This window comes from Lingula anatina, chromosome 4 (assembly GCF_051362555.1).
Source record: "Lingula anatina isolate TDL-2025a chromosome 4, LinAna3.0, whole genome shotgun sequence".
Lineage (NCBI taxonomy): Eukaryota > Metazoa > Brachiopoda > Lingulata > Lingulida > Lingulidae > Lingula > Lingula anatina.
The window spans coordinates 18,425,372-18,435,561 of record NC_141770.1 but is presented as its reverse complement, the minus strand read 5'-3'; the positions used below and the strand labels follow the sequence as shown (position 1 = coordinate 18,435,561).

General features: G+C 37.9%; 1 protein-coding gene across 7 annotated transcripts in view; it reads right to left on the bottom strand.

The window, feature by feature from the left end:
* Positions 1-396: 396 nt before the first annotated feature.
* LOC106162225 (ATP-dependent chromatin remodeler CHD8) overlaps positions 397-10,190 on the bottom strand; it is a 46,143-nt gene continuing 36,349 nt past the window's right edge. For 6 of the 7 annotated variants that reach the window (XM_013539424.3, XM_013539425.3, XM_013539427.3 and 3 more), the window contains 12 exons: positions 10,042-10,115; positions 9,554-9,765; positions 9,040-9,253; positions 8,412-8,548; positions 7,383-8,098; positions 6,829-7,089; positions 5,849-6,079; positions 5,442-5,589; positions 4,836-4,966; positions 4,380-4,511; positions 3,850-3,954; positions 397-3,499 (listed from right to left, as the gene is read on the bottom strand). In XM_013539424.3, coding sequence (XP_013394878.2) covers positions 2,465-3,499; positions 3,850-3,954; positions 4,380-4,511; positions 4,836-4,966; positions 5,442-5,589; positions 5,849-6,079; positions 6,829-7,089; positions 7,383-8,098; positions 8,412-8,548; positions 9,040-9,253; positions 9,554-9,765; positions 10,042-10,115 — 3,396 coding nt within the window. In that variant the 3' untranslated portion in view covers positions 397-2,464. The remainder of the gene's footprint in view (positions 3,500-3,849; positions 3,955-4,379; positions 4,512-4,835; positions 4,967-5,441; positions 5,590-5,848; positions 6,080-6,828; positions 7,090-7,382; positions 8,099-8,411; positions 8,549-9,039; positions 9,254-9,553; positions 9,766-10,041; positions 10,116-10,190) is intronic. The other variant, XM_013539426.3, reaches the window with a different exon arrangement.

The following is a 10,190-nucleotide window of genomic DNA, read 5'->3' as shown; positions in this document are numbered from 1 at the left end:
ACATCCAGTGAGAAATGCAATTTTACATTAACATTTTTATCAGATAAATTAATTGACAATGGACTGGAGTGCTATTAACGCAAAACAGACTTTGGTCTTCGGAAGCTTTCAATTAAAAAAGTTCTATTTTTCATTCATCAAAGCTAGCCGGTATGACAATGCTTTAAACATTACTAGACCTTGATTTGGTAATATTATATCAGACCCAATGTCCAACTGCTTATTTCCAGACTTCCATCATGAGGCAAGCAGAGACGGAAAACTACCGCCATTTTTCTTAGATCGTCTGCGAGACCATAAATCCCATCAGGGCAACAACGCAGTCTTGTTGCTCAAAACATTCAAATAACACAAAACAATTTAACTGTCTTCATTAAACAAAAGAACACAACCCGATTACCAAAGCCATACTTTATTATTAAAATATCAGAAATTTCGTTTTCCAGTCTTGTATTTCAACGTTGTTTTTCAGTAACAATAAATATCAAGCTGTAATACTTACACACGCTGTGATATGGTATATGATTATATAATAGAATGTATGTTCTAGGCTATCAAGCAAAGTTCTATTTACAGTTAAGAAAAGAAAAAAAGTGAACTAGGGATCTGCGTGTCATTACTATATAATGAACACGGGGTATCGTGATTGGTTTGTTAGACTTTCAAGTCCGCAGTAAGAGATAGGACATCCTGACCGCTTTCCCCTGTGCCCAAGCCTTATTTTCGACCATCCCGGAAGCTATTTACAACGGTTTAAGTAGACGGTGTATGGGCACGCTATAATACAAATATGCACTTTTTATATGTTTAAGTTACAGACAATAAGGGCAATCATAATTTAAATGCACGTGGGGTTGGTCTAAAACAAAGCTTGGGAATCGCTGAAAGGCAGTGTATAAAACGGGGAATGTGACGAGTTTTCCCACATGATTGAATTTCAAAACGATTTTACGCGTAAAATATCCATGGTCAATGTTGTAAACACAAACATAAGAAAGCAAATCTGAGATAGATACTCGATATCAGAATCTCTCTCCCAACAATTCACAAATGCAATTCACAAAGCACAAGTACTGTCTAATGGAGTTTTCATGCTGTAGAACAGCACACATTTACAAGGTACAAATCGAAATTAAATAGTATTAATTGTGATATCAATATCCATATTAATAATAATTGTAATAATAATAATTCGACCAAGGTAGAATGATGTATACAGTCACTACAGGCACATTACATGTCCTAATTTTTTGAGATCCAATTCCCCGAGGTGTCGTGGTGAAGGAGCATGTTCAGAAACACGGGTAGCTATCTCCCGACGCACGTGTTCTCTAACTAACTGATATTATGTACAATTATTTTACATTAAACAAAAGTTTCTGTTGCACCACATTACATGAATCAACAAAAAAGAAAACGATGATAATAATATTAATATTAGATCCCTGAATAAGATCCATGTATATAAACAGCAATTAAGTCTATTCGTTTTTTTGGAAAATTGCCATTGACTACGAATAGGGAGACGTCGGGATTTCATACCAGCAGCCGGACTTAAAAAGAAACATAAAACCTGCCGAGTCATCGCAAAGTATCTACCTGCCAAAAGAAGCTCATATCTCCCTGCCCTTGCTGTAGTTTTAAATCCACCCATTTCTAGGTTAAAAAAAATTGGACGAAAAATTCTGGCAAAGTACGTAGCACGGCCCACCAAAGCGCTATGCTAAAAAAGAACACTGCATGAAATGATTTGTCTGCATTTAAACGACAACAACTATAACAGTAAGAAGCCACCTGTTAAATGGCATTAATTGATAAAATTTTCAACTCATTAATTAATTGGTATCACAGTGGTTTGGTGATGATTTGCAGTATTGAGGACTAAAACATGCCAAATCTCACAGAAAAGTTCGTGTATTTTTGCATAGCACCTTCGCCCCGGCATCCAACCCTCTTCTGACAGAATTTTCTTTTCCAAATCAAAATGCCCTACACATCAAATCCCAGAAAAAGATTCATGTTACAAACATGAATAAAGACGTGATAAACCATTGACTAAATCCAGAGAAGGTGTTTAAAAAGGTTCATGCTTGCAGTGTACTCACTCGTTTTAAATAAAAAAAAAATCAGTTGAAAACTTGGAAACTCAAACCTCCAGCTCCAATGCCAAAACGTGTTGCCATGACAACAGAACACAACAGTCAGACTAATAAATGTTAATAATACTTCAAATAAACAAAATGAACTTTGCACATTGTCTTGAATTTCCTGAGATAAGGTGTATGTAATGTATGTATATGAGAGAGACCCGTTTGATTTTCTCTTCTGCGTCAGCATAAAATTCCACCGGGCCCACAAAATCATAAGTACTCCCTTTACTTCAAATACGTCTTTCTCCCAGCAGCTAGCAGCGAGTAAGGTTAACCACGATATCACAAATGCACACAACGTGTCAGTCGCACTGTTACGTCGAGACTTCCTCCCCCTGTTCTTTATTTTCCACATCCTCCACGTTTGAACTTTTCTCTTCCTTCTCACCGTCCTCTTTAGTGTTCGTTTCCCCTTCCGTGGCCTTCTTCAACTTTGCTATGGCCTTTTCAAGAAAAGAACCTCGCTTAGGAGAGGGCTTTGAAGGGGCAGATTCTTTCAACTGAGTAGGGGAGATTTCTTGTTCCCCATCTTTCTCGGGGGTAGTCTTAAGGGGTGTACTGTGTTTCTGAGGGGACCCTAGTTTACTTTTCTCTTGATGTCTGTCCTTTTCTTTGTCAGAATGGCTCTTTTTTGGCTTTGACATGCTCAAGTCTTGAGGTAAATCATCATCGCCAGCCATGGCGGCCATTGCCTCTTCTCGTGCCTTTAATTTCATTCTGTGCTTTTCCTTGTGTCTCTCTTTCCTTTCTGCCTTTTCGGCACTACTGCTGCTCTTCTTGACGGAGAGATCCTGAGCTTCGACCTGCTCCTCATCTGAGATCACAACTTCGTCGCTCTCTCGCTCACCACGCAGTCCATTCATAATACTAGCTTGAGCAAGCGCCGCGAAGGAAGTTGGGATGTTCGGAGGTAGAGAAAATCCGCCCAGGCTCTGGGCAAACAATGGATTGTACAAAAGTGGATTGTATAAATATGGGAAAGAGGCAGCTGAGGAAGGGGAGGAGGCCCCTCCTCCTTTGCCACCCTCCGATTTCCCGTCTGATTTTGAGTCACTGGTTTTGGTCGAGGAGCTGGTTGTCACAGCGACCCCAGGAATTCCGGCCAATCCAAAACCAGAATACCCCAGCAGCGGGTTGGTCAGACCCATGCCAGGGAGGCCACCGAAGGCGAGGTTCATGGGATAGCCCGGAATGCGGCCACCTAGGCTGGAGAGGGCATTCATGGTCGAGACAGACGGATAGCCTAGATCAGACATAGCGATGCTAGAGTAGGGGGATCCCGTGGATCGCTTGGTGCGTCGCTCTGAGGGAGTCAACACCCGAGATTTCAGCTTTTCAGGCAACTTCACCTGTTATGAGATGGAAAAAAAAATTATGAATTATGCTTAACTTTACATTAAATATTCAAAGCTGATAACGTCCCTTTATTGTTACATTTCTGCATTGAATGAAAGAGTCATCCAGTTAGACAGAGATGTATTTATTCATAACATTAATGAAATCTCCCTTCTAGTCAATATTGCATACACTTTCTCAAAATACATTTACCGTACATTGTATTCAAAATTCAATCATCTTTTAATGTGACACTGAATCTGTATGGGCATCTATTGACATTCCAAAAAAGATAATCACACCTACTGTTAAACAATCACTTAAAAAAAAAAAATTCAAAATCTGCATTATGTGAACATTTTACCTTCTCTCTGACGATGTGGGCCCATTTAGGGTCAACATCAAATGCAGCGTTTTGATCCAACCACTCAGCTAAGTACTTCAGTGGGGGAGCCTTTGCTCCAGTGATCTGTAAAAAAAAGCATTAATATACTTTAAGATAAATATCCCTTAATCATGTTTGGAAGAATAGTAAGCAATGAGCAAGTAATGTTATAGGCACTATGGCTTTGAGTAGCACTGAACAATTTTATAATAACACTTTAAACTCAAACTACATCATAAGTAACATTTTTTTTTTTTTTTTGGGGGGGGGGGGGAGCTGTATCTTATGTGCATTAAAAGTGTTGAATGCTTAAAAATAATTTTCAACTGAAAACTCACACTTCTTAAAACTATCCAATTGCTTCAAGTTAAAAATTATAGCATTTAGTATTTTTTCTTTTTCTTTTTTTTTTTAGCTGCAATTTTAAAGCAGCTGTTAACCATTGACATTCATCCGAAGAATTAATATTTGTATGATCTTTATCACATTTTGTCTTTTAAAATTATTACCTTTTTGCCCGTTTCCCTGTTTATCACAGATACATTTTCGTCCCCAGTAATTTTCTTCAAGTCCAATGTTGCTGGGTCAACACGAGGCTTACGTCCTCGTCTCCTCTCAAAAACAACTGGCTCTGGGGGTTCCTGAATAATATAGCAAGACATTAAGTTAGGAATCATAACAAAGTCCTCTTTATGAATGAAAAGATTTTATTGTTTGATACATATTTGTAATAACTATGTTTGTCTTGTACATTCTGTAATTTTAAAATTTCCAGAAAAATGAATTAATAATAATAATAATAATAATAATAATAATAATAATAATAATAAACACAAGTTCAATAAAAAGGAACAAATGTCACTAAACAAATGTGTCAAATTCCCCTCCTCATTTAAAGCATAAAGCAACTATCTTAACCATGACTGACTAAAATGGAAATTAAAGTGAGACTGCAACTGACTGACCTCTACTTCATCATCATCTGCCATGTAGCCAGGATGATGCCTCAGCCACTTCTCCAGATCTTTTCTCTTGGGGGCCTCGTCCCCAGATAGTCTGCTGCCATCTTCTATATTCACCACAGGAACACGACCCTCTGGGGAAAAAAATATTAAGGTTGAAAAAAGGACAAGTATTCTGCTATTGTCGAAAGAAATATCAAAATTTCATCTTAAAATTATGTTTTTCTTTTCTTCTTTGGTTTGAACAAAATTTTTGGAAACGAAAAATACAATGATTAATGAAAAGCAATTTCTCAACTATTATGCCAAAAATTACTTGCACATATAAACTATTTATTTTGCAGGGCTGTATAATTCTATAAGAAAATGACAAAGTGCACAAAACGTCTTTTACACTTCTGGTCCATTCATGACACAGTATTCTAAAACATCTAAGTGCTTGTACCAATGTCACCTTAACAATCGATAGTCACGATTATGGAAAAACAAACAAACAAACAAACAAACAAACAAACAAACAAAACATTATCTTTAATATTCAACAAAAGTTCCATTTCCAAACATGAACCTAAATTTGTCAACAAAGTGTTGAAAGGGAAAACAAATTACCTGGATCCAATTCTAATGCCGGCCTTTTAAACGAAGGCATAACAGGAATAGGGGTGGAAGCACCTGCTGCGGCCAGGGCTGCAGCCTCCATCAGCTTATCAATTTTGCGTTTTCGTCCTCGTCTCTTTTTCTTCACTTCACCAAATTCCTGCAAATTCATAAGGCCCACTGTGAATATGATTATCCTCTAAAGAATGGGACTACTAATATGACTTAAACCAAACAAAAAAAATTTCAGAATTTTTTTCTTGGTAATAAAAAGTCAGTTTCCTAAGAAGCTGAACGTTTTTACCTATCAGACATCATCTTTCATCGAAGTGCTTTGATCCTATCACTGACTATCACAAAAAACTCCCCCTCCCCCTGCCTATTTTTTGGTTATCCATCATACTGACTCCCTATTTTACCTGTAAAGTGGACTGGTTTGTGTCCTCCTCGCCCAAGCTGAACTCCAAATTTTTGCTGCCATTGAGCAGGCTGCTCTCTGAGGCTGCCATGGAGTCATGCATGCTCATGCTGGACTCACTGAGCTCTCCCTCGCTCTCACCCAGGAGCTCACGTAACCTGGCCACGTCCCCAAGGTCCTGCTTTCTTTTACTCTTCCTGCCTCTCTGTATGGTAAGTTTCAATCCATCACCCTGGAAATGAGAAAAAAATTGGACTATAAATACTAAGGAAAGAATGGTTATGAGTAGTCACTGAAGTAGTCTCTATTTGAGATGGCAAATAAAGAAAAATATACTAGTATACTTTTTAAGCATCTGCCTCTCATTAGAACAATTTAATCACAAACATATAGTATGATATGAAGTTAATTGGTCTGCATAAAACTAACAATAACAAAGCTTCAAAGAGCTGAGAGAAGTCACTTCAATCACCAGGGAAGCCCAAAATAGTAGTGAAAGTGGTTAACTTTAAAAGACTGAGTAACTTACAAATGAAAGTCCATTTCCCAACCTAACAAGATTTTTTTTTTACAGAACAACAGCACAGCAGCGAAAGTAGGAAAATGGTTAATTTTGAGCCACAGCAACTCACAAATGAAATTCCAGCCAGTCATAACCACAGCAAACTGCACCCTTGTTGGTGGTACAAGAAGTTTGACTTCCATGACAGCAACAGCAGAGGTTAAAGATCTGGTCAGGCAAAACCATTACAATCCACAGCTTAAACTCCCCCCAAAAAACATCCCAACCTACCTGCACTCAGCAACCCCTGTGAAACACATCAACTGAGACTACAAGATTCTCAGGTTTTCTCGTACAAAGACAAAAATCCACAACAACTGCACGAGGAGAAGATGACATGGTTAATGAAAGCCACTGCAATCCATGGTCGAAAATCCAACCCAACCCACTATGACCTAATCTACCCTAACCTCCCATACCTCGGATATAGCAACATTAAATTCCTTAGCGCCACCACCGCCAATGCCCCCATGGCGTTTTCTTTTCACCTTCTGCAATCCAAAATAGACAGGGTCTGGTGTTCCCGCTCGGCTGCTTCCTGGGGTCTCTGGACGAGGAGTGGAAGAAGGGGTGCCAACGGGCGTGTCACCATAGTATTCTGTCATCTTCCTGTAGGCGGGCCACTCTCCTTTCTCAATACAGGTGCAGACATTCTCAAGTCGGTGGAATATTACACGGTCCTAGAAGGGAAGAAAATATGATTTTGTTATATCTACAGTTTGGTGTCGTCTTTTGTCTAAATCAAAATTTAATTCTTTACTGTGTTTTAAACATGGAAGGTTATTTTACACCAGAATTATTATCAGTAGGTTTCCCCTCTATTCTAACAAATCTTTCTATTACTAAAATTAGGTCAAATCAAAACTAGCTTCTTCTGACGAGTCTACAACAATATTACCAAGTTAGAAAGAGTACATATGTATGTTTCTGTATTTGCGCACCAGAGAGGGAGGGCACCAAATGTATCCCTTACCTTAGGCCAGCTGAAACCAATTCCTCTAAATGGACGAAATATAAGATCTGTGGACGGATCTATTCCCTCAAGGTCTGTGCTATGGTTGGTGTCTTCATTCTGGTTCAACAACTGAGCAACAGGAGTCAAGACTGGCATGGGTCTGTCCTCCTCATGTTTCTCTACTGCTGCTGATGATGATGGTGGAGGGGTGGCTGGAGGCTTCTTTTCCTTCTCTTCATCTCTGGTTGGTTCCCTTCCTTCCCCTTTGTCCTGAACGACATCACCTTCCTGTGAGCCATTCACTCCCGTCGTGGCATCATCAGCCTTAGCCTCAACCTCATCCTCTTTTTCTTCTTTAACTTCCTCCTTAACTTTCTCTTCCTCAACCTCTTCTTTTACTTCATCATTTGAAATTTCCTCCTTCACTTCCATGGCAGTCTCTGACTTTACAGTTTCTTCAGATTTCACCTCTGATTTAACATCATTTTCTGATGGGGTTTCAGTTTCTTTCATTTCAACATCATTGGATTCCTCCTCCGTTTCTGTCTTTGTTTCCGTCTTGAGATCTGGTTTGGTATCTCCATCAACAGATGCTTTGACTATCTCTTCCTCCTTAATATCTTCCTTGGTTTCTAATTTGGGTGCCTTTGTGGCATCTGGGTGTTGTTCTGTGCTGTGACCGAGTTCTGTGGAATCTTGAGAGTCTTCAGCTTTCCCCATTGAGGCTGGTTTGTCTGTAAAATGACAATAATAAAGAAATAAATAAATTTAAAAACAAACAATTTGTATTAGGGGAAACCTAAATACACAAATCACCATAAAAATTGTTTTGAACTTAAATTTTTTTTACACCCTGATAAATTTAATCAACTAACAAAAACAAGGCATTATATAGCATTATTAATACTTCAAGAGGAATTCCAGAAAGTGCTCATCCGAGTCAAATCTTCAAACTGCAAGGTTTACAAATCACTAAACATTTATTGGAAGTAACTTCATATAGTATGCTTCCATGTTTGATTGAAATTATAATGAAAGTTCACATACCTTTTAATCTGGTCATTGTCCCTTGCATAGCTTGAGCCAGTTTTTCCTGCTGTAGTTTTTCGTATTGTAGCATGATGTCCCTAAAGCAGAGCTTGGGGTCATGCACTATGTGATAGTCAGTTCTGGCCAGTCCATGCCTAATAAGGATAAATTTAGAAAATATTTAACGTATTCACTTGCTATTACGACTGACATAAATAAATGACAATAACAATGTTTACTCAGACAATTACATGTATGAATTACACGTAATTGGAAATTAAAGAATTGATCTAAGATTGAAGTAATTTCTGATTAATATACAGATATTCATATATCTAAATCAACTTACACCAATAAAAGAAAACAATAAATCATTTTTCAGAAAAGGAAATAAACTACTCAGATGCAAACACTCAATTGCCACAAACTAACTTCACTGGCTTAACGGCAGTGGCAGTAAATATGACCATCCTAATCTCTGTAGAGGTATGGATAAAAGGTGGAAAAAAATTCTACTTTTATAGATTTTTCTATATCCACTAAACAAAGAATCTTTGTACATAAAAATGATTAATCTGACCACCAGAAGCACAGAGTATGAAAATCTAAGCAGAGTATAAACAATTCAATTTCTCCTAAAACTTACTTGGCTGCTCCGATTAACAGGTCAAGGTCATGTGTCCCACAGACCCACCAATCTGGCATGTCAGCACTTCCTGCGCAGAGCTTGAGCCGCTCGTCCAACTTGGGGTGCCACAGAATCTCCTCCCGTATCTTGTTCAAGAGGTCGATTCTGGCCAAGCAACGACTGGCTCTTTCCTCAGAGATAGGCTCTACATAGACATTGTTAGGTGGACGGGCTGGAAATTAGAATATAATTTTCTTTTTTGAAAATGTCTTCTAAAAATTTCAAAATAGTATTCAGAAGAAATTGGCAAAAGACATTTTGCTTATACAACTGTCACAAAGAAGTAATGGTACCTATAAAGAGGAATAATTCCTTGTTAAAATTATCAAAATAAAATGGTTGCTTTACAGAGATACACTCTTTAAAACAACCACTTTTCTTTTGAGTGCTCCAAAACATAAACAAAGCACTGTCTTCAAGATAAATTATGCTCAATAATTTTAATTCTAAAATAAGTTACATTTTTTCTAACCTTCTTTGTCATCTTTGAACTTTTTGCACACTCTCTTGCACATGTGATAGAAGGCCAGGTAATACTCTGTCAGCGTCTCATCATACTTCTTCTCCAGCTTGCCAATATGGCGAAAGGTGTCCCATTTGAATCGTCCAGCCTTACGGTCAAACTCCACACCAAATGTTGAAACCACTCTATAGAAGTCTGCTTCCTCTCTCCTGGACCACCGGCTACACACAAATAAAATTTAAAAAAATATATATATATATGTAGCTGACATCTTATTCACTTACAAGGAACAAGATGGTTGTATATAAAAACTTCTTACACTCTACCATAGTCGACAGTATAATAAAATAGAACTTGCATTCCTGATAATGACTAAGGTTGGAAAACAAAATACTAAAAACTTGGAACTACCACATATTTCTGCATTACCATTGAGCACTACTGCTTTTAAATCACATAAACTGGTTTATTCCTTTGGAGTGGAAATTGGGGATTACCTTTGTTGTTGCTCCATCTTTTGCATCTGACGCTCCCTGAGGATTGCCTCAAGTTTTTCTTTTTTCTCCATTTTCTAAAAGTGAAAAAAAAAACAACAACATTTATTGTCACACACAATAGGGCAAGTGCTTTTTACAGAAAATCTGAA